The 24,059-nt window shown below is 45.8% G+C and overlaps 3 protein-coding genes across 5 annotated transcripts in view; 2 read left to right on the plus strand and 1 right to left on the minus strand.

The window, feature by feature from the left end:
* The first annotated feature begins 33 nt into the window (after positions 1–33).
* On the plus strand, positions 34–11,959 carry iqgap3 (IQ motif containing GTPase activating protein 3). Its single transcript, XM_025061539.1, has 38 exons — positions 34–169; positions 679–766; positions 2,390–2,546; positions 2,667–2,744; positions 2,838–2,914; positions 3,214–3,281; positions 3,360–3,473; positions 3,547–3,725; positions 4,120–4,195; positions 4,535–4,698; positions 4,787–4,874; positions 4,960–5,123; positions 5,210–5,370; positions 5,458–5,573; positions 5,648–5,796; positions 5,885–5,975; positions 6,062–6,229; positions 6,354–6,496; positions 6,593–6,763; positions 6,934–7,017; positions 7,090–7,161; positions 7,290–7,359; positions 7,474–7,682; positions 7,775–7,927; positions 8,061–8,224; positions 8,372–8,596; positions 8,691–8,831; positions 8,964–9,048; positions 9,157–9,389; positions 9,501–9,633; positions 9,724–9,826; positions 10,046–10,181; positions 10,393–10,480; positions 10,561–10,773; positions 10,846–11,009; positions 11,147–11,272; positions 11,368–11,476; positions 11,587–11,959. The coding sequence occupies exons 1-38, from the start codon at positions 136–138 to the stop codon at positions 11,698–11,700; spliced, it is 4,908 nt and encodes a 1,635-aa protein (XP_024917307.1). The 5' UTR covers positions 34–135; the 3' UTR covers positions 11,701–11,959.
* Positions 11,956–17,857, minus strand: ankrd34a (ankyrin repeat domain 34A). Its single transcript, XM_017037901.2, has 2 exons — positions 17,678–17,857; positions 11,956–16,976 (listed from the first exon to the last, which is right to left on the minus strand). Exon 2 carries the CDS (start codon positions 16,890–16,892, stop codon positions 15,294–15,296), a length of 1,599 nt encoding a protein of 532 aa, XP_016893390.1. The 5' UTR covers positions 16,893–16,976; positions 17,678–17,857; the 3' UTR covers positions 11,956–15,293.
* Positions 17,858–19,753: 1,896 nt separating this feature from the next.
* The window catches only part of gon4lb (gon-4 like b), a 10,487-nt gene continuing 6,181 nt past the window's right edge, over positions 19,754–24,059 (plus strand). For 2 of the 3 annotated variants that reach the window (XM_025061914.1, XM_025061915.1), the window contains exons 1-14: positions 19,754–19,909; positions 20,421–20,690; positions 20,781–20,855; positions 20,950–21,000; positions 21,089–21,127; positions 21,208–21,324; positions 21,402–21,515; positions 21,585–21,810; positions 22,295–22,396; positions 22,470–22,510; positions 22,614–22,765; positions 23,333–23,582; positions 23,653–23,739; positions 23,833–24,022. In XM_025061914.1, the coding sequence (XP_024917682.1) occupies positions 19,886–19,909; positions 20,421–20,690; positions 20,781–20,855; positions 20,950–21,000; positions 21,089–21,127; positions 21,208–21,324; positions 21,402–21,515; positions 21,585–21,810; positions 22,295–22,396; positions 22,470–22,510; positions 22,614–22,765; positions 23,333–23,582; positions 23,653–23,739; positions 23,833–24,022 (1,738 nt within the window). In that variant the 5' untranslated portion in view covers positions 19,754–19,885. Of the gene's footprint in view, positions 19,910–20,387; positions 20,691–20,780; positions 20,856–20,949; positions 21,001–21,088; positions 21,128–21,207; positions 21,325–21,401; positions 21,516–21,584; positions 21,811–22,294; positions 22,397–22,469; positions 22,511–22,613; positions 22,766–23,332; positions 23,583–23,652; positions 23,740–23,832; positions 24,023–24,059 lie in introns of all 3 variants that reach the window. The other variant, XM_025061916.1, reaches the window with a different exon arrangement.

A 24,059-nucleotide genomic window follows, 5' to 3' on the forward strand; every position in this document is an offset into this window, starting at 1 on the left:
CAGATGAACACAAGGCGTTTGACGTTGGCTCGTTTTTTTACCGTGTAGTGGTTTTAGTAGCCAATAATACGGGATTTTTTAAGGATAAAACGCAGGTTTTCATCGAGTGGAAGAGACAGTGAACCAGTAGAAAGGATGGCGGACAGAGCTGCCGCTACAGAGAGCCGTTGTGAGTTTATGAGCTTATTTCAGCTCACATTAACTCCTGCCTAATGGTTTTACTAACGATAACCCACTTGTAACGTACTAACTACTTACTAACTATTAACTATTTTTAACCGCTAATCGAGGAATCACCACTAAAACTAATGTTTCGTACAAATTCTCATCCCACACGTTTATTACGCGTGAACTAAACTTCTATTCCTTGTCATTTCCGTCATATTTGAATTTAGTTCCTCTTTTTGCAGGTGTTACCACCATGTTGCTAGGCTTACAGTAGCATATAACATATATATATATATACATAATGGAGTATAATCAACAAAGTTGAGTGAACTTTGAAGCACTAGAGGGCACTGCAAGATTTAGATGCTAACCATACAGTATAATACTTATTATCTATTTCTGTCCACCACCTGCTGGCGTTTAAAATATTTATTTCAAAACGTGTAACATTATCACTAAATTGGCTAAAGCCTGGATTCAAACATTTATTTGCTTGTCATGTTGTTGAAGATGAGCGTCTGACAGCAGAGCAGATGGATGAGCAGAGGATCCAGAACGTGGCCTACCAGTATCTGTGCAGACTGGAGGAGGCCAAGAGGTCAGTGTGATGTCATCAACACGCTCCTGTCTCCGTTTCATGTTTACATCCTGCAGGGTTCAATACACTGCCCCTCCTTTTTTTTGTTCTTCCCCAGGTGGATGGAGGCCTGTCTGGGGGAGGAGCTTCCTGCTCCTACTGAACTGGAGGAGGCGCTGAGGAACGGAGTCATCCTGGCCAAACTGGGCCAGCGCTTCGCTCCAGAGGCCGTCCCACTGAAGAAGATTTATGACCCTGATCAGCAGCGATTTCAGGTCATTCAGTGATCCATGATTGACAGTCTATTGGTTACAAGTACGATTACTATTTCAATGATGGAAAATCGCTGACATCAATCTCTAACAAACTGAAATTGGATGCTAACATAAACAGAACTACCACATATTATATTAAAAATGCTAGTACGGTAACCGATATAAAAAACAACAAAACAACACTACTCACCTGGTTCCAACAAAATACCTTTTTTCTCGAATGAATATTTTGCGACTGTGTTTCTGTATTTTGTGTCTCTTTCCTCCTCCAAAGTTTGACTCTGTTGCTGCGGCAACCCGGAAGTGACGAAGTTGTGGCGATAGTAAAGTTTTAATGTCCTCTTAAATTACGTTTCCCCCCGGGCACGGTGGGTGTCAGGCAACGGCTTAAAACACTACCTTAACCACAAGGCCTTGCGATATCTAACAGATCCAATCAGAGCAGCGTATGGGACCACGGACTAATCAGATGGCAGCGGGAGCTTTCAAACTTTAGACAGGAAGCGTCAGATGAACACAAGGCGTTTGACGTTCGCTCGTCTTTTACCGTGTAGTGGTTTTAGTGGGAAATAATACGGGATTTTTTAAAGATAAAACGCAGGTTTTCATCGAGTGGAAGAGACAGTGAACCAGTAGAAAGGATGGCGGACAGAGCTGCCGCTACAGAGAGCCGTTGTGAGTTTATGAGCTTATTTCAGCTCACATTAACTCCTGCCTAATGGTTTTACTAACGATAACCCACTTGTAACGTACTAACTACTTACTAACTATTAACTATTTTTAACCGCTAATCGAGGAATCACCACTAAAACTAATGTTTCGTACAAATTCTCATCCCACACGTTTATTACGCGTGAACTAAACTTCTATTCCTTGTCATTTCCGTCATATTTGAATTTAGTTCCTCTTTTTGCAGGTGTTACCACCATGTTGCTAGGCTTACAGTAGCATATAACATATATATATATATACATAATGGAGTATAATCAACAAAGTTGAGTGAACTTTGAAGCACTAGAGGGCACTACAAGATTTAGCTGCTAACCATACAGTATAATACTTATTATCTATTTCTGTCCACCACCTGCTGGCGTTTAAAATATTTATTTCAAAACGTGTAACATTATCACTAAATTGGCTAAAGCCTGGATTCAAACATTTATTTGCTTGTCATGTTGTTGAAGATGAGCGTCTGACAGCAGAGCAGATGGATGAGCAGAGGATCCAGAACGTGGCCTACCAGTATCTGTGCAGACTGGAGGAGGCCAAGAGGTCAGTGTGATGTCATCAACACGCTCCTGTCTCCGTTTCATGTTTACATCCTGCAGGGTTCAATACACTGCCCCTCCTTTTTTTTGTTCTTCCCCAGGTGGATGGAGGCCTGTCTGGGGGAGGAGCTTCCTGCTCCTACTGAACTGGAGGAGGCGCTGAGGAACGGAGTCATCCTGGCCAAACTGGGCCAGCGCTTCGCTCCAGAGGTCGTCCCACTGAAGAAGATTTATGACCCTGATCAGCAGCGATTTCAGGTCATTCAGTGATCCATGATTGACAGTCTATTGGTTTGTTTAACCAAACAATAATAATAATATACAAGATACATATTGACTATAAATAGTCAATAATCAACAATGTATTGATCTACTCAGGCCCTGGGTCTTCAGTTCAGACACACAGATAACATCAACCACTGGAGGAAGGCCATGACTGTTCTGGGACTGCCAACAGTGAGTGAGGACAGGAATCAAACCCTGACGTTGATCCGCTGATTGGTTTGAATGTGAAATGATATGTTTTGTTCTTTGTTTGTTTTTTTAAAGATATTTCATCCAGAAACAACGGACATTTACGACAAGAAGAACATGCCCCGAGCCGTGTACTGTATCCACGCTCTCAGGTCTGACATATGCATTTTCTTGGCAGAGAGTAGTATTAGGGACTCAGAAACAGGCCCAGGGCCTGCATGATTTTTTTTAACCAAAGTAACGACTTCTAGAAATAAGATAATACGGGAAATTATATGCTTTTTTTATTGCAGGAATTTGTAGCTAAAACTATGAACAGGAACAAAAGCTAATTGTTCTCAAACAATCTATATGCCAGTACTGAATGATAATGTCTGCCTAAAAACATTAAAATTTTAATTTAGTTTTTTTGACCACATTTTACTCATTTACCTGCACCTGTGTGTTACAGCATGTACCTGTACAGACTGGGCGTGGCCCCTCAGATCCACGATCTCTATGGGAAAGTTAAATTTACAGGTAACGATCAAAGTTTTCTTAACGGTTTGACACGTGTTTACAGTGATGTCACAGTGATGTCACACTGTCTGCTCACAGAGGAGGAGATCAACAACATGCAGAGGGCATTGGATCAGTATGGTATCCAGATGCCAGCCTTCAACAAGATTGGAGGACTCCTGGCCAATGAGCTGTCAGTTGATGAAGCTGCAGGTAAAAAGAAGGAGCTGATTGGTTGTGAAGCACTTTGCCCCCTCCACCCACTGACCCCTCCTCTCTCTAACAGTCCATGCAGCTGTAATTGCCATTAATGAGGCAGTGGACAGAGGGGACGTGGACGTAACTGCAGTGGCACTCAGGAATCCAAATGCCATGCTGAAACACCTACAGGAGGCGCTGGTGAGCGTCTATCAGGAGATGCTGTGTCAAGCAAAGAGGAAGAAGTGTGATCGCGCTGCACGCAGGGTAAGGCTCAGATGTTTCAGAATACAGTACCTGAAATGAATAGAACTATGTAGCGCCCTCTTGTGACACATCTGAGTAAAGCATTAGGATTGTAGGTTTTTCTAGCCAGGAATCACCACAGTATAAACACATTTGTAATTTTGATTATGGGTAATTGTGTATATTTTGTGTATAATTGTGTACATGTTTTAGGTATTTAAGGGCCAACTATTGTTAAGTATTCATTTTTAATAATTATTAAATCCATAGTTCACTAACCTGGTTTTCTTTTGGCTGATTTGGGGATTTTTTTTTTCTCCTAAACTTAATTATAATTTTTCTTTTCAGTAGCATTGTTTTTTGCTAATTGTTTTGTTGTGTTGTTTTGTTTTTTTACAATGGTGTGTGTGTGTAGTGTGAAGGATCTGATGACATTTATGAAGAGTTTCTGACACAGAAAGAGATTCAGGAAAACATCAACATCGTTAATGGTAAAATCAAAAAAAAGAAATCATCTTCTAATCACATGTGTTAATGCAACCTTCAATCACAGCAACCACGATCTAAATGAACCTGAGATGATTCCAAAGGCGGCTCTGGTTGTTAACCACTCACTCTCCCACACCAAAGTCAGAGAGCTTTGCTAAGTTTCAATGCGTAATTTATACATTTTCAAACTGACCACAGGAGGCAGCAGTGTACCAGCAGTTCCTCTGTCTTTGGTGTGGGACAGTGAGTGGTTTTCTCTGTGAAGAGATTATATGTGGCTTATTGCTGCACACAGCAATGATGATTATTGATGGATGGTTATTGATCGTATTGATGAGCAGTTCGCTCAGCTGTGGAGCAAGTGGACGAGGCTCTGGACGAGGCAGACGAGCTGGCTCTGCTCTCTGTGCTGCAGCTGCCGTGTTTGGCCCTTAAGGGGCTCCGCACTGAAAATGGCCCCTGGTACCTGGACCAGCTGTCACTGGATCGACAGCAGAAGGCACTGGTACGTATACTTTTGCGCCCACTGTTGTACGTTAAACAGTACTGACAAAGTAGACCTGATTGACCCCCTGTCCTGTGTCCTCTGACAGGACGTGGGCTGCGTTGATCCTCTGAACCCCACAGAGCTGCAGGAAGGAGTGACCGCCGCCAACGAGGAGGCCAGGAAAGCTAGCAGCAGTAGGTCCACTTCTTCTCACAGACTCTGAAGCTGCAGCTGTTCACTGGTCTGACTGTACTGACCAGTTTGCCTCTGAATATCCAGTGCAGGCAGCTGTGCAGAGTGTGAATGCTGCCCTGCGTAGTGGTGACCCCAGACAGACAGTGAGCCGTCTGATGAACCCTGACCTCCAGCTGCCTCCAGTGTTTCCTTCTGCCGCTGCTCTGTATCACAGAGAACTGGGACTTCTGCAGAGACGGGCTGCTCAGGTCAGAACCCGCTCCAAACAGTCGGTTTACTGAAGAGAAATGAACCTACTGTGCCAAAAACTGATGTGGTTTCTTGTGTCCACCAGGGGGAGCTGCAGCAGGAGGAGCTGTTTGTCGCAGTAGAGATGCTCTCAGCTGTGGCTCTCATCAATGAGGCCATGGTGAAAGGAAACCGGCAGCAGTTCTGCTCCTCATTGGTCAGTTCGTCCGCGGGACTGTCCGATGTGGACTACACTCTAATGGACAGGTACTCTGTCTGTCTCTGCTGGGGCCTTTTTAGGGACGGTCAAGTGTATGTCTGTTTACCTGTTTCTCCCTCTGGTGGCGTCTATAGGTACTTCCAGTGTCTGGTTGACGTAAAGAATCAGCAGCGCTCAGATCTTCTGACCTGGAATCAGCTGCAGGAGGGAATCAACGAGGTCAACAGCTCGATGCAGGAGGAACATCAGCGTAAGAACAGCTGACCGATAACGCTGACCTCACTACTGCTGACCTCTGACCCTTGTCTCTGTCTGTGACCTTAGAGCTGGAAGCCGTGCGGCTCATCAGTGAGGCAGCTTTCATAGGAAACTGTGAGCAGCTGCTTTCTGCTCTGCTCGCGCCCTCTTGTGGTGTGGAGGAGGTCCTGCCTGAAAACATCAGTCGTTACTTGATGCTGCTCCGCAAGGCTCAGGTAAGACCACACGGGTGCACCGTGACCTCTACGATACCTGAAGTCATGTGACCTCCTCAACCTCCTCCTCCTCCTCCCATCTGAATAGATGAACAGAGTGGGCGGAGCTTCACTGTGGTTGACCGATATCCAGGAAGAAGTAAGGAGAGCCAATCAGCAACGTCAGAAAGCTCTGAAGTGTGAGTGACATCATCAAGACCCTGGGGGGCGTGGTTATTTGTTGGTGTATTCGTTCATTGATTGATGTATTGCTGTTGTTTCCCAGTGTGTCTGGCAGTGGCGGCGGTGAACCAGGCAGTGAAGGAGAACAGAGCCAATCAGACGCTGCGTGTTCTGTCCCTACCTGAGCTTCAGCTGCAGAGACTGGTGTCGGACTGCGCTAACGATTACCAGAGGCAGCTGAGCAGTGAGGTCACACAGAGGCGGCGAGCAGGTAAGAACCTCACCGACCACCGCAGACTGACCCTGTGTAGACCTATGTAGACCACTCTGGACCAAACCAACGACGGTTGGAGATCGCTTTTTTTGTAACTGTTGTAAACACACTTTACCTCCAGGAGACAACAGGAGTCCCTGGGTTAGGGTTCGCCTAGAGGACGACTCCTACTTTTACTTCCACCTGAGTAAACTGGAGGGGACATGGGACAAACCCTCGGACTTCATTCAAAACAATGTCTTCGTCAACAGAGAGGACGTCCAGGTGAGTCATTATGTCGTCCAGCACCGAGGCCAATATATTCTACAAAAGTTAGAAAGTTAGTTTCTGATGATGGTGATGTCACGTCTGCGCCTAAAGGAAGTGGTCAGCAGTGTGTGGAGTTCACACAATCGCAGCGCCCTCTGGAGGAGCAATGAAGCCCTGATCGTTGGTCTGCAAGCGGCGTGTCGAGGGTTCCTGGTCAGGCAGGGGGTGGAGGCTCGACGACGGTTCCTGATCCGTCAGACACCTGCTGTGGTTGTACCTCAGGTGAGCATCATCATCATCATTATCATCATCATCATCACTGTTCCTCCACCCAGGTCCAGGTCGGTTCTTGAGATGGAGGTTCTCAAACACTTTAGATCCATTATTAACAAACCACAGTGTAGGTGGAGGCAGACAGACATGTGAGGACACTGTTCTGCTCTTGTGTTCAGGCTCATTGGAGGAGGTTTGTCCAGCAGAGGGCGTACAGACAGAGACTTCAGTTCCTCTACTTAAACTGGAGAGCTGTGGTGAAGGTGAGTGGCATCATCTGTGTGTGTGTGAGTGTGTGACTTTCTCACATGTTATCATCGTATGAATTCCTTCAGATTCAGTCCATGGTGAAGATGTGGTTGGCGAGAAGGAGGTACAGAGCTCGACTGAACTTCTTCAAACGAAACGTGAGTCACTGGATGATTGATATCCCAGAAATACATTTCATCACTTCTTGGGTTTTAGCGTGTTGATGAACCAGCGTGAAAGACTGTCGCCCCACCTACCATAAACACATGCCCTGTGTTATCCACAGGTGGGCGCTATTATAAAGATCCAGGCCTTCTTCAGAGCCAGCAGAGCTCGGGATCAGTACAGGATGTTAGGTAAGAGTCGATCAGCAGACGATTCCTCTGACTGGGTGACGTCTTCTGTCGTCTGTTTGAAGACTGAATCTGTGATGTGATTCCCCCCCGTCCCCCTCACCCCTTGTGTCTCAGTGCACGCTGACACCCCCCCGTTGTCTGTGGTGAGGAAGTTTCTCCATCTCCTGGACATGGGTGATAGTGACATCAGAGAGGAGGCGGAGCTCCTGAAGATGAGGGAGGAGGTGGTGAGGGGCATCCGCTTTAACCGACAACTGGAGTCCGACCTAGACCTGATGGACCTGAAGATCGGTCTGCTGGTCCGCAACCGGGCCACGTTGCAGGTGAGTGGCCGCCTACAGGTGAGGTCGAAAAGTCTGGAACTGAGGGTCGCGGGGGGCGAGTCGCTAATCAGACGATGTGTTGCTGCAAACAGGAAGTGGTCTCTCACTGTAAGAAACTGACCAAGAAGAACAAGGAGCAGCTCTCGGACATGATGGACATTCAGAAGAACAAAGGTCTGAAAGCTCTGAGTCGAGACAAGAGGGAGAAGCTGGAGGGTTACCAACATCTGTTCTACCTGCTGCAGGTCAGACTTCACACAGGTCAAAGGTCCAGGACATAGGTCATTGTGAATGCTCTGTCGGACAGCGACGTTGCCGAGCAGTGACATCATAGCTGACCTCCATCACGTTCTCTCTCGTCTTCTCCCCCATGCACAGACTCAGCCTCTCTACCTGGCTCAGCTCCTGTTCCTCCTCCCTCCGTCTGGCTCCGCCTCCTTCATGGAGACGTTGGTGTTCAGTTTGTTCAACTACGGTTCAGACAGAAGAGACGCTTTCCTGCTGCTGCAGCTGTTCACTGCGGCGCTGCGCTACGAGATCCGGTAACTGTGGTCACCACGTGTACCCACACACACACCTTCACCAGTTAGATGGTGGAAATGGGATCTGTTTGTTTTTTTCACCAAATCGTTCATCAGGTTCCATATTTACGAAGTCCGTTAATAAATCTTTGGTAATTCCTCTCTCAGCCTGAAGGTGGAGCAGCCTAAGGATGTGGTGACAGGAAACCCCGTGGTCATCAAGATGCTGGTGAACTTTTATCGTCATGCCGGCGGCGATGGCGCTTTGCGACACATCCTGGCTCCAGCGCTGCAGGACGTCCTCCAGGATTCCAGTGTTAGCATCAAAACCGATCCTGTGGAGGTTTACAAGACCTGGATCAACCAGAGCGAGAGCCGGACCGGACTAAAGAGGTCTGACGTGTGGGCGCGTCTGTCCGTCTGCCTCGTTTGCATTCGTTTGTCCCGGTTTCTACCTGTCTCACTCTCTCTACTGCCTGTCTCTCAGCTGTCTGCCCTACGACGTCTCAGCCGAGGAGGCTCTGTCTCACCCAGAGGTTCAGAGACGAGTGGACATCGCCATCATCAACCTGAAGAATATGACAGAGAGAGTTTTCAAAGCCATCATCTCCAACCTCAGCAAACTGCCGTGAGTCCTGTCTGTCTGTCTGTCCTCACTGCTTCTCACCTGTTTGTCCTTTTTTTGGTCTCTAACCTGCAGTTGTCTCGTCTTTCGTGTACCTGTCCTCACATGTCCACTGACTGAGTCTTTACTCCGTAGGTACGGACTTCGTTACACAGCCAAAGTTCTCAGAGACGCCCTGAAAGCAAAGTTTCCTCGCGCCAGGGAGGATGAACTCTACAAGGTCAGGGCCGTGATGTCACTTCCTGAATTATTGAACAGCGGCCGATCCGATGTCACTTCCTGAATTATTGAACAGCAGCCGATCCTCAGACTCTCTCTTTTTACAAAGATTGTAGGGAACCTGGTCTATTATCGCTACATGAACCCGGCCGTGGTGGCGCCTGACGGGTTCGACGTGTTGGAGCGTTCTGCCGGTTCCGCCCTGCAGCCAGACGTGCGCCACCTCCTGGGCACCATTGCACGCATGCTGCAGCACGCCGCCGCCAACAAACACTTCCACGGAGACGGCGGTCACATCAGAGCGCTGAACGAGTACATCAGCCAGATGCATGGAAAGTTCAGGTCTGTGAATCCAACATCAGGCCCAGTCCAGCAGGTGTCGCTGTTTGTCCAGAACATCAGGCTCACCTGGTGAAACGGCAGGAAGCGGTAACGGTTCCTTTGTTCTGGCAGGAGGTTCCTGGTGAGCGTGTGCGACGTACCAGAGCCTGACGAGCGCTTCAGTATGGACGAGTTCTCTGAACTTCTTAATGTCACCAGACCCGTGATCTACGTCTCCGTCAGTGAACTCATAAACACACACAAGGTGAGACACGGACCAGGACTCACCAGGTCTCCGTCCAGACCAGTTCTGTTCTGGTCCATTATAATGGTTTATTTGTCCATTTGTCGTCAGTTGTTGCTGGAACATCAGGAGACCTTATGTCCAGACTCCTCTGACCCACTCAGACTGCTGCTCCAGGACCTGGGATCAGTCCCCACCCTGCAGGATCTAACTGGTATTGCACCTCCACTCAAATGTACTTGGTTTAGTTTTTGTTGTCCCCGGTTTTACACATGTACACTTTATTTACGGTCAGTCCGTTTTAGGTTTTTTTTACTGTGGTTTACTAAATCATGTTAAATCAAATTATGTTTGAAGTTTACATCATTTTTTGTTTCATGTTAAATCAAATTATGTTTGAAGTTTTTTGTGTGTGATCATTTTTTGTTTTTAGGAGAGACATGTTCATCACCTGTGGATCATGGACCAGAGTCTGCACTCACACATGAAATCTCTCTAACTCTCACAAACAAGTTTGACATCTTTAATGACGATGTGGACAAACCAGACGCCAGAGGTCTGCTGCTCAGGTTAGCATGTTAGCATGATAGCAGCAGCTTGTTTGATGTCTCTGCTTTGTGTCTTACCTTTAAATTCTGCAGGCTACACCAGTCTGGCTTCTCATGGTCAGGTTAGCTCGGCAGCTTCTTAAATTCTGCAGGCTACACCAGTCTGGATTCTCATGGTCAGGTTAGCTCAGCTGATCCTGTGACGTGTCGTGTCCTCTCTGTTTGTTTCCAGTACGAAGCAGCTGATTGTAGACGTCATCAGGACTCAGCCAGGAGACTGCCTGAGTCATATCCTGAGGACCACACCCTCACACCACCAGGTCATTCCCTGTAAACATGTGTGACGTCATGGACGTGTCCTGACACTTTGACAACGTCTCATTTGCTACTGTCCAAACAGGAAGCGTGCCATGACTGGCTGGTTCAGCGGCGAACTCAGCAGGACGCCCGGACTCCTGACAAGCTGAAGAGAAACCAGTCCCTGATCGCCAACGGGAAACTGAGTCTGGAGGAGAAGAAGCGGAAGATTCTGAGGAACCTGCGTCGTCTGGAGGGACTCGGAGTTCTGAGACAAGATGAAAGTGAAAGGCAAATCTTGCAGATGCTTGCTAAGGTAGGACACGCATCACTTCCTGCCCCTGTGCGCCGGTCACAGCCCAGGTCTGACTTGACTTGTCACCACCAGGACATCCGCCAGCAGCGTCTGAGGCGTCAGCGGAGAGGGGCGGAGCTAGTGAAGCTGCGTCAGACGCTGAGCAGCCTGCAGACCAAGAGCCGTTTCCACAGCGAACAAGTGGACTATTATAGACATTACATCACTTCCTGTCTGGACAACCTGACTAAAAACAGGTACATGTTTTAAATCCAGCCTGGATAATCATGGAGTGGAGTATTGGCTCAATTTAACCAGAATAAAACTCATTCTGTTTGGTTGTGTTAACCAGAATAAAACTCACTCTGTTTGGTGGTGTTTGGTTTTGGTGCAGTAAATCAACCAATAAGAAGACAGCAGAAAGCAAAGGGAAGAAGAAGGTTCCTGCTCTCAGCTACAGCGCCACCCGGCTGCAAGAGAAGGGAGTTCTGATAGAGATCCAGGACTTGCCAAGTACACAGTGAGTCCTCCACTGATGACATCACTTATTTGAAAACAATGATATTATCATGTTTTTGTTTTTGTTTTTCAAACATGTGGCTGTGCTCTCTGCAGGTTTAAAAATGTGGTCTTTGACATCGTTCCTGGTCCTGAAAAAGGAAGCTTCAGAGTGAAAACCCGTTTTCTCGGTGTTGAGATGGAAGAGTTCCTGCTTCAGTACCAGGTGAGACTGCACCAGTGCTCGCTTAACTGGGCACTAACCTGGGTGACACAAAATAAACACTCAGCCAGACATGGTTAAACCCTTCAATACAAACGTGATTTTTTTTTCAGGATCTGCTGCAGCTTCAGTACGACGGCGTGGCTGTGATGAAAATGTTCGACAAAGCCAAGATCAACGTCAACCTGCTCATATTTCTGCTCAACAAGAAATTCTTCAAGAAGTGAACAGAGTGACACATCTCGGTTCACTCTGCTATCACCAATATTACTTTAACACAGTTTTTGATTTTAAAATGCCACAGTATGGCCCACAGTAAAACAGCTATACACGCTACTAACTTCCTTAAAAAACCTATAAAGATACAATACCTGCAGTATTTTTAATTTGATATTGAGTGGAACATCTCTTTTTTATATATATATCTGTTGCATTTTCTCACATAGAAATGTGTGGCAGTGTGATGCTTGCTTTGTTCTCTCTTTTTTTTTTTTTTTTTTTTCCTATCTGCACTTATTCAATGTCTGGTGTCAGGGCAGAGTGAGACATCTCTGCTACCCGTCTTTGTTTTTACTTAATAACAACTGCTGATCAGTATCTGCTGTTCTTGATTTCTGAACAGTTTTTATTCATCAGTATCTGCTGTTATTGAACAATAATTGTAAATATTTTCTGTCATTTTAAAATGTATTTAATCAATAAATCAAATATTCCCACATCGGGTAAAAAAAACACAACATTTTGACTGACGTGTCGGTTTGTGTTTAGCAATTAGCATTAGCGTCGCTCTGTAGTTACTGTATGTCCTGTCCGGGTGCCGTCACCAGAGAGCGCTGTATCAACGGATAAGGTGAAAATGGATGAATGTGATGTTAAGGACGGGTAAGTGACTAATTTGTCCGTTTAAAATCAGATAATGGCAGCTTTATGGCCGAAGGCGGTTCTGTCCCCGCGGCAGCTTTGACGTTTGTTTGAGCTGAGCCGTAATGATGTTGGAGACGATGGCTAACAGATGTTCGAAAAGCTTGAGAACAATGGCTGCCCTGGTAACAGCAAACACTTTTACCTTTAATGGTTTAACAACTTTGTTTTCATCATTTCACTCTGCCTAAACTTTAAAACGTTCGACTTAAGTTTCATCAAAGGGTCGTTCCTGTTGTGAAAACAAAATGTTTTAGGCATTTTAGCATTGGATAAAATCTTCATATTGTAACGTCAAGACTATTATAATATGTATTCACAGTAACTTCAGTGTACATGGTGTTGTTTAAGACATTTAAAATGTTTATTCACCGTCACAATCAAAGAGAAAGAAGAAAAATAAACAGACATTTCTCTCCACCAGCAGCCATTTACAAAAATACTCTGATTTAGTTTAAACTTCAAGTATCGACCAGCAGCAACAGGCCTGTCCAGTATCAACAGGTCTGACCTATACTTAGCCAGTGCAAACCAGTTTGAAACAGAATAAGCTAGCCAATCCGAATTACAATTCACTGGTTTAAATCAATGTGAACGAGTTTGAACCAGAATAAAATACAATGAACAATTGGAAGCTGGTGTAAACCGCAGTCTGAAAGCTTCAGTACAAACTACAGGGGGAAAAATATCAACCAGGTTTAAACACTTAAACCAGTTATCAAATTCTCGTACTCTACCAGTCTTAGCTTATTTTAACCAGTATTAACCAATTTAAATCAGTACAAATTAGTGTCAAGTTGGATCCACTTCCCTCGACCACCTCAGCAGTGTAAAAAGACCTTAACCAATAGTCTTCAGCTGTTGTTGTGAACTAAATTGTGAACCACCTTAAAAAAAGTCAACCAACTTTAACTCAGATTAACCATACCCAGGTTATTTACTGTACTCTACTACTTTAAGGCAGTTTAATAATGTTGACCCAAGTACATACCCTGAACGGTGTGTTTAGTTCTTAAACCAGCTTCAAACAGGTCTGGAAGATATTACTCATTACTTTATAAACCATAACCTAACCAAACTTAGCACCAAACAACAATCTAACCCAATCACGATCATTCAGTTCTTTGACCAGATAACAATCAAGACTTTAGCGGTCCTTGAAACCTCACTGTAGAGTAACCTGAGCCTATCTAACTGGTGTGAACCAGTGTGAACATCTTAAAAACGATGCTAATAAATCCCTAACAACTGATGCTACTTCAAATTGGTGTTAACCCATTAAAACAAGTTGGAACTACTTCAAACAGTGTAACTCATTTTCATTGGTCAAATCATTTTGATACAGTTGGTACCAAAGATGTAAGTAAGACTAAACCCAAGGATTCCACTTAAACCCAGTCCAAACCAATTGAAACCAGTGCAAAATTGACTGAATCAATGAGTGTTATTATTTTGAATCAGTTTAGACATAATACTAAACCAGTTTGCATTATTTCAAACCAGTGTCAAAGACCTGAACCCGAACCACTTCAAACCACTGAAAATCTTTTTAAATCACTCTGAAACTTTTCAAACTTCTAAACCAATTTTCCGACTCCGGTGCTAGTGTGAGTCACCTTAAACACGTGTAAACCAGAGTGACCCACATGTAGAACACGTATTTCCAAAACCAGTCTGAGGATCTGCAGTACCTGTGGATCACCACCCTGAGGCGTCCTGGAGTCCAGATACTGTTAGAGCTGTAGATGATCTAACAGAAAATTGTACTATTGTGTAACTTCCTGAGGAAGTGATGTCACAGTCCTAACTTCTTAATTATGACGTTATTGGTTGCAAATTTCAGAACTGCAGCGCCTCCTGTGTCAAAGCAGGTGAACTACTTCAGGATCGTTCGGTTATTTACACTTTCGGATCACCACTCGGCTTCTTTGGAATCAACAGATTAATAGCACAATCCTTCTAAACATAACAAACACAGATAAATAATTCATATTGATTGACTATTGACTATTGATCGTCGTTGAACGAACAGAGCAGCAGAAATACCTGGCTCGGTGCAAAAACTGCATCAGTAAACATCAAAATTTCAACAAACTGCACCAGGATCAGTCCACATCGGGGCTGGTCCTTACCAGCCTCAGGTCTCACTGGCTGTGGACCAAAGGAGTCCTGGTCCACATCAGTCTTAGTCCTCGACTGTCCTACACATGGAAGTATTTTTGAAGATAACATTTATTTGAAGTTTTAAACATTAAAAGGGCAGTTCAGGTTTTAAAAGGTGGTTGTATGAACACATTGCTGAGGGAAAATAGCGCCACCTGCCACTCGGTAAAAACATGGCTGCCAACTAAAACACAAAATACATTTTTTACCACCTATTACTTGGCTCACCAAATGAACTCTTTCATCGTTTCCCCTTTTTTCTCTTTGGAATTTGGTGAGTAAAGCTAATGGAGTCGTAAAGAATAAAGTTCTCTGCTTCTTGTCGCAGGTTTGTTTACCAACCACTCATCTACACCGAGGGCCATAAGAGACGTCACAGCAGTTGTTGATCCACTGCTGCTTCCATTATTATTATTGTTGTTGTTGTTGTTGTTGTCATTATTGTTATTTTTGGACTTTAATATTTCATATCCTTTGGTCAGACATGCCTTAGTGACACAAACTGACCACTGGAGGCAGCAGTGAGCCAGCAGCTCAGCTGTGTCAGCACAAGCTAAAAAAGCCAGGTTTTTTTGTATGGACTCTCATGAAACATGTCATACAACCACACTAGAAAAACATGAACTGTCGCTGTCACTCAGGTGTCGTATATGAAGTCAGTCTCAGACTGAAGGTGCAGCTGTCCACACCAGGAAGTGGTTTAAAATGTCTGTAATCCCACCATCCATCAGACCCTTCAGTCTCCGTTTGACTCGACCACTTTTTCAGCGAGAATCTCCTGGAAAGTGGAGAGCTGCTTCATCTGCTCAGTCTGCATGGAGTGTCTCCTCAACAACTTCTTCTTCATCTTGAAGTCCATCCCTCTCTTGGGTGAAGCTGGCGCCACCGGGACCAGAATTTTGTGTCCGGCATGAACTGGGGAGGTGGGCCTTCCGTTGGCTCGAATATCAGGTATGGGCCTCTGGGGGTTAATATTGAGTGGTGGTAGAAAGCCGGGTCTGGTGTGGGAGATGTGGTCCAACAAGAGGGTCCCGGATCCCCTACGCTCCAGAAGTCCAGGGGGACGCCGGCGAAGAGAGTTGGGTGAGACAGAGTTGGGTATGTTCTCCAATGACTCCCTGGAGGAGCTGGTGACCAGGGACAGAGGGGAGGCATTGTACCTCCTCCGCTCCACAGACACACGACCAGAATCTGGAGAACCAGGGATAGACTCTGGACACAGGTGAGTGTCAGACTCGTAGTGCTCCATTCGGGTCAGTTTAGGGTAAGCCAGAGTCCGAGCTGCAACGGGACCTGGGCCAGTTGCATTCTCCTGAGACTCTGGGGCCGTGTTCCTGCGGTACAGGTTCTGGTGCTGTTGGACCTTTTCAGCCCAGGATGCAGAGAGGGCAGTGTAGTCCTCAGAGGAGGACCTGTCGGTGAGTTTGGGGGAGCATGGGTCATGGGTCTCGATGCTGTGTCTGCGGGACAGCAGAGGTCTCGCCGGCTCTGAGATGTAGAGGCCGTTAATCTCTGTCACCGTCTTGTTGACATCGCTGCTACTGTCCTCCTCCTCCAGACCTTTTCTGGTTTCACGGTCTTGAGAAATGCTGCCTAGCACAGAGGGCGCCACCAGACCCCAGGGTTCTGAATTCAGCCTCTTCAGAAGCTTGCGCGGTGGTGGTCTCTTCTCACCCGGAGGTCGAGCGGAGGGTAACGGGAGAGCTGAAGTGAGTGCAAAACTAAAGATTCCTTCCTCAGTCTGGCCCCCTGCTGGTGAGGACGTTCCTATCTCTACCTCTGAGGGGGACATGCAGGCGGGGGACATCTTGTCCACAATGCCTGGGGAAGGTGGAGAGTTGAGGTACTGTTTGGTCTTCTTGGTTCCTGATGGAGACGTGTCACTAGTAATGATAATCACCTCCTTGCCCTTGGCCTTACAGGTGTCCAGCAGCACCTGCAGCGTGTCTCTGTCTCCCTTGTTTATAGCATGAACCAGGGCAGAGGAGCCGGAGTAGTCTTTGAGGCTAGGGTCCGCTCCGTTCTCCAGCAGCAGGGACACCACCTCCTTCCCCGCCTGTTCGGCACAGGCGTGCATCAGCGCGGTCCGTCCACTCTTATCAGGGATGTTTGGGTCGGCACCTTTCTCCAGCAGGTATCGAACCATGCGATGCCGGGTCTGTGGGTCATCGTAGCTTGCCAAGCAGGCGGCCGAAATTGGCGTCTCACCGCGCTCGTTGCCCTCGTTAATGTAGGCTCCGCCTTCCAGCAGCAAACGGGCGAGTCGAAGCTTTCCCTGGAAGACAGCTTTGAGGAGGGCATTACCCTCAGTCTGCAGTGGGCCTCCATCTCCCATGATCCTCCACGTCAGCTTAGACCTCTTGACCACTGCAACTTTGCTGAATGCTGACAACCCACCTGTCACAGGAAGTCACATGACCTGCAGGGAAATGCATTGGTGTTGGTCACAATTAGAAAAAAAAACAAACAACAACAAAACTACATACAGATTGTTGAAGTTGTTTTCACTCTCCTACGTATTGGTTTGAAAATCAGTGATTTAAGCTCACAGAGACAGAAGAGCTGCTGGTCCACCACTGCCCCCTGTGGTCAGTTTGTGTTGCTGAGGGAAATTTAAACAATATTTAAAAGAGCGAAGTCACAAAATAACACATTTGAACTTGGAGTGATGGAGGCAGCAGCTGCTGGACAACTGTGAGCTGAAATCACTGGTCTTCTCTGAGGACACAAAGGGTTAACGAAGGGACTGGAAAGAGTTGGTGATGATAGTGATAGTGATAGTGACAGTGATAGTGATCGTGGTAATGATGATGATGATGATGATGATGAAGAAGCAGTGTGGTGGAATGTCATTCCAGAACAGACATGCAGATTTCCCGGCTTTTACGTCAGTCCGCAGCTCTGACGCAGTGATGTCTATATTTACGCAGTGTGCACTTTATCTTTGTGTGTGTATATATGTGTGTGTACATGTATGTGTAGGTGTGCATGTGTTGCATCAAATGAATGCTGTCCTCGCTGCATCATCACCAAAGTCAAAACATACACATTGACACACACACACACACACATGACTGATGAAGAGGATCTCGTGTCTCATCAAGTCTGTTTTTGTCTTACCGCTGTGCTGCTGAAGAATCTGCTCCTCCAATACACATTGACCTCTCTCTCTCTCCCTCTCTCTCTCTCTCTCTCTCTCTCCCTCTTCCTCTCTGGTACAGACTGTTTACTGACAGAGCTGCTGCGACTGCTGCACTGACGCTCCTCCTCCCCACCCTCTCCTCCTCTTTTTCCTCCTCGTCCCCCTCACAACGTCAGAGCTGCGACAACAGTATCCGCAGACCCCTCCTCGCCCCCCCTCCCTCCCTCCCTCCTCGATGTTTCCCCACAAACTAAAATTCCTTTACTTTGAACTGAACCCACTTCTCCGTTCACCTTGATCAGTCTTCATTACTCATATTTATATTTTACAGTATTCTTAGGACATTAACACAGACAGATCATCTGAACTGACTCCACCTTCACACTGTGCTGCACCTTGACTGCACTACATACAGTGTACTGTACGTACACTGATAATACACCGCGCCTAAACGACACATGACTGTACCTGCCCTTCTTTTATGCATTTACACAACACGTTATGACTCCATTGACATTCACTCAGCACTGAAGCACAAATACTCTGTGTACTCTGCACCTGTACTACACACTATCTACTTTGCATCTGCCCTCAATATACATTAGTCCTGCTCCTATAGTCACTGTTCCTACAATGATGATGATATATATATATGTACATTTATATATACATATATATATGGGAACACACACATATATATACAGTGTATATCTATATCTATATATATTTACATATATATATACATATATATATATATATATATTTATATGTTCCCCTGATTTAATCAGAACATTCCAACTTCATCTGCATCACACCAACCACAGATCCACACCTGTGTGTATGGTAAGGCTGTGGAACAGTGTGGATGCAGCCTGGGTCGTTGGAGCAGCGTCGCTGCGGAGTGGATGTGCTGTGTGTGTGTGTGTGTGTGTGTGAGGAGCAGGCTGTCAGTATTGACTGTCACCGTCACATGTGTAATATTCAGCTGTGAGGTCTGAACCCACATGTCCACTAAACCACCAAGTGGTCCACCCAAACACACACACACACACACACACACACACACACTGACTACCATGGAAACACAGTTTCTATGGCAACTGATGTGCTGGATTCCTGCAGAATAGTTCCCACGATCACTCTCTCTCTCTCTCTCTCTGTCTCTCTCTCCCTCTTACACACACACACACAAGGACAAACACACACAGACAAATTCACTATTTTTATATAAAATGAACAGAATCATTGGTTAACTATAATGAAAATAACTGTTTAATAATAACAGTTGCAGCTGCAGTACCACGCTACAATATCACACCAGTTTACTGCAGTGTTAGAGTGTAAGAACACCTTAACCCAGGTTGAGCCACTTGAGTGGTCCAGTGAGTGGTCCAATGAGTGGTCCAGTGAGTGGTCCAGTGAGTGGTCCAGTGAGTGGTCCAGTGAGTGGTCCAGTGGAGCTTGTCTTGTACCATCCCTGATCGTTTTTAATCACATGTTGAATTTAATTGGCATTAGAACACACTGTCCAGTAATGTCTATGCTGTGGTCTGATGTACATTAAAAAAATAAATCAAACTGACAGAGACAAACAAAAAGGGACAACTTTAGTAAATCATTATCTCTGAACACAATTGTCATGATTTCTTTAAAAAAAACTGCTCCTTGAAACCAAACCATGTCCAGATAAAGATGTTAGATCACTGTGCAGGTCTCTGTGAAAAGTATTCTGTGAAAAATAAGGACAATCAGAGTAGACTGTGATCAACCAACGGTTTGAATTTAGGCCTGGACTGATACTGATACTGATACTTCAAAACTGAAAGAGAGACTGAGACAGATAAGTATGGTGGCGGTTGTGTGTGTGTGTGTAGAAACAGCAACGTTATTATTAATAATTCATACATAATTAATTATTAGTTTTTAATATTTCCAGAAAAGGAAAGGCTCATTAAAAAGCATCATCTAAATCTTCCGCAGTCTCCACCACAGTGGACAGAGAATGGTGACAAAAACTATTGACCCAAAACTGTGTCGTCACTCCGCTTTTATTGTGACGGTGTCTGGGCGGAAGTGAGGATGTTGTTGGCGGAAGGATAGCACACAGAGCTAACAGAGGAGCTAACAGAACCTACCGGGTCTAACCGGGCTAACCGGGTTTACCGGGATAGTCTGACGCTTTTGTGATGGCCGCTGACATCGCTCCAGCGGTAGGGGCTTAACTTTATACTTTCGTTTTATTGAAGCGCTGCATTTTGTGCCGTAAACCTGTATTCGATGAAATGCGTTAGCAACGCTGCAGCTATTTTGTGGCGAACACCTAGTACAGTTTAGGCTAGTTAGTAAAGCAGTGTCGCTAAACGCTGATAAGTTAGTAAGTAACCAAAGGTTATTTATATATATTTATAGTTACATGGAAACAGACGTACTGTTTATACAAACCCTAACTCCTATGAAGAGTTGACACGCTGTGAAAACGGTAAACAAAAACAGAATTACACCGTTCACAGCGTTTACTCCATTGGATACACATCACTCAGGACACATGGTACAGCCTGTTAGCAGAATGTAATATTAAAACATTCTTGTACCAAATGTTTGGCATTTGTTGTTAAATTTAGCTCACTTTTTAACAGAGGCTACTATAAGAAAGGTGTGTTATTAATTAATAATAATAATAATGTTCAGACGCTGTGGTACTAATCACTGATGATGTCCCAGCCTTCTCAGCAGACAGAAGTCAGGCGTCCAGCCCCACACGACATGTGTCCACTTCAGCCCAAGAGTCTGAAGATGGACAGGAGGACCGGGACACAGACAAGACCTTTCGCGGTGAGGATGCCACATCTGGGCAGGACCGCAGGTGTTGAGCCATTCACCAAGGAGATAAGTGAGTCCAGTGATGATGAACTGGGCAGACTGGACATTGACCTGGACAGGAAGTCCAGAGAACACAACCTGACCAGAGGGAATGTTCGTGCCATCCTGCATGTAAGTGTGTCCACCTGTTGTATTTTTTCACATGAACACACACACACATCACACACAGTGTAACCTGTGTCCGTCTTTCTCTCTGTTCAGGAGGTCATCACCCATGAACATGTTGTAGCCATGATGAAAACTGCGATCAGAGAAACTCAAGATCTGCCTTTGTTTGTGAGTCCTAATCTTTCGGTCACACAGTTCGTGTCTGTCTCTCAACATCACGGTTTTTCTCTTATCTTCGTTACCTGTCTGTCTCTCCCTTTAGGAACAAAAAATGACTCGCTCCAGACTCAGAAAAGTTGTCCAGGAAGAACAGGTGAATTCCCATAATCCTCTCTGCTACGTTACATTTGCTCAGTCATTAAAATGAAACTGACTGTTTTTCTGTCCGTCTCTGTCTGCAGCCGTTGAACTTTGGGGAGTTAACATTTATCACAGAAAAGGTAAAATCAGAGTGTCTGTCCCACCGTCCAGTCTGTGTGTCTGACTTCCTGTCTCTCTGACCACCTGTCTGTTTCTTCAGCCTCCCCAGTTTGTGGACATTGAACTTGAAGATGAAGAAGACTCATCAGATGAGGAGTACTGTCCTGATGATGAAGAGTACGAGGAGGAGGAAGAGGATGAAGACATAGCAGAGGAGGTGAATATTTTCTTTGACATTTGAACAAATTCTCATCAGCTGCTGTGACCCCTGACCTCTGTTTTGTTGTTCTTTAGAGGTCACCAGGTCACATGAGCTCCCCCTGTCCTCCTGCTGAGCGCTCCTTCTTAGAAAGGCTGGATGCTGTGGAGGCAGAGATGGACTGTGGTTCCGCCTACTCCTTCAATCAGGTAAAACAAGCCCACGCCCAGTCCAGTGTCCCACTAGCTCCACCCACTCTGCTGACACCTGTCTCTCAGTCTATGGACAGGGACGCTGATGAAGATGAGGAGGACGATGAGAGTGGCGGGAGTGACAGCCTGGCATTCCGCACACGATCCAAACTCCATCTGGTCAACGTTCCTCTGGACAAGCTGGAGGCAGAGCTTCTGGCCCCTGACATCACTGCTGACATGTACGAGCAGCAGGAGGAAGACCGTCACTGGACCAAGTGGCTGCAGGGTCTCATGGCACCTGATAACGAAGGTTGGAGATCAAAATTCAAGTGTTCAATTCACTTTTTTCTTCATCTTTTGTTTGTTTTTTTTCATTATTTTCCAGATGAATTAACTAATCTGTGATATTAGTTAGCGAGTTAGAGCGGTGAGTTTGAGATGGTTGGAACGTGAGCTGAAGGGGGAGAGAGAATATATCAGTTGCCAGTGAAATGAGTTTGAGATGGTTGGAACGTGAGCTAAAGGGAGAGAGAGAATATATCAGTTGCCAGGGAAAGATTTAGTGATGATGCAAAAAAGGACCTGACATTGTTTGTGTAAAGGTATTTGAGGCAGGAGAGGGGGTGAGATGGAGGCAGAAGATCAACTGTTGATCAGAAGAAAATTAAAAAAAAGTTTTCATTGTTTGTGTAAAGTTATTTGAGGCAGAAGATCAACTGTTTAAAAAAAAAAAGTTTTTCACTGTGGACAAACACAAAGTGAGACTTTATTTCTCATCTGTTTTTGTTCATCAGAGGAAGCTGAGGACGACGACGACCCTGAGTACAACTTCCTGGAAGACCTGGATGAGCCGGACCTGGAGGATTACAGGACAGACCGCGCTGTCCAGATCACCAGTAGGTGTCCTCCTTGGAACATTATAGGACAAACGTGGACATTTTCATCACTCTTTGTCATTTCTCGTTTTAGCGAGGGAAGTGAACGAGCTGCTGGACGAGCTGTTTGACACTGTGGGTGGACTCAAACTCATACAGGAAGTGATGTCACTAAACAACATTATCTGACCAGGATATGTTGTGTGTATTCTGCTGCTGATGCATGATCACTCTGCAGCTGCAGGAGGAAAAGGTGGCAGTGAGAGGAGAGGAGCAGCAGGAGGAGCAGCAGGAGACAGAGGAAGAGGAGCATGAAAAAGAGGAGGAACACGAGGAAGAAGAGGTTTCATCACAGACCGTACCTAAATTCAACGTACCCCAGGCTCTACAGTAAGAAAGCAACACAGTGTTCATTAGCTGTCACCACACTGATGACGTCATCACCCCAGTAGTGCACTGGTGGCTCCTCCTGTTGGGATGGTGCAGCAGAGAAGTGCTGTCACTGTTTGGGTCAGGAGGAAGAGAAACGACCGCTGCTGCTGTTACAGCCTTCACAGAATGTGAAGAGGAGTCCAGCAGAGGGCGACATATGACTTCTACTCCAGGTTATATACTATACATTACAAAACCCAGCTGTGGAACCACGCCCCCTTCAGGCGACATACTGTACCTTATTATAAACACTGTCTAGGTACAAACTTTGCCCCCTGCTGGTTATTTGTAGAAATTATTCTACAAACTGAATACAGGTGGGACAGATCTGGTACTATGTGCATGCTTGACAAATATAGTTCTAATATATATCTATATTCAGGACACAAAAACATCACAGGTCAAACTATATGTATATATGTCTGTATATATGTATGAGTCTCTAGACTTTAGTGTCGATTGAAGTTGTTGGTGGATCGTTCAGACAAGTGTAAGTTTTCCCATCACTTTGTCTTTGGCCTTTAGCTTTGAAGCACCATTAGCAGGGATGCTGAGTGAGCGTCGACGCACTTTCAAGAAGCGTTTTGAAGCCCTGCAGAACAGGAGGGCACTGCAGGACACGACCAATAATCACCAGGGGGACAGGAACCTGAAGGACAAACGCAACCCACAGCACAGCTCCTCTACACCTATCGTGGTGAGCCAGAGCCCAGTGTGCACCACCCTCTACCTGAACATCAACCAGAAACTGCAGCTGCAGCAGCAAATGCAACAGGTAAATATAAAACGCACATTCACTGCCTATTTACAAGTCACATGTGACTGACTAGCTCTGTGCCCATTAGCATGTGCAGCTGCTAACACAGGTTCACCTGCTGAGTCGCTACGTCAGTGCCCTGTGCAACGAGGCCCACATCACTAAACAGTACCTGGTGAGTTTCTAATACCAAAACAGTTAGCAGTCAGAACGTTTTTATCCTACTCCAAAACTGTCTCAGCGAACATTTTCTCCTTCCTGCCTGTAGGAGGAGTTGCGTCAATTTGCGGTTCTTCGGGAGGAAATGTTTCGTCCCAGCAGTTTCAGAACGTGTAACCTCCAGGGGTCGATGTCGCTGCTGCAGTCGGTGGACCAGAGGTCAGAGCAGAAGGCGGGGCCTCCTGCAGCTCCTGCCCCCTTCAGACGCTGGCTCCCGTCCATGACAGCCACTTCCAAGAGTGAGGGAATGTGTCTGCCGACCGCTGGGCTCGGCTG

This window comes from Cynoglossus semilaevis, chromosome 13, assembly GCF_000523025.1.
Source record: "Cynoglossus semilaevis isolate Cse_v1.0 chromosome 13, Cse_v1.0, whole genome shotgun sequence".
Taxonomy (NCBI): Eukaryota; Metazoa; Chordata; class Actinopteri; order Pleuronectiformes; family Cynoglossidae; genus Cynoglossus; species Cynoglossus semilaevis.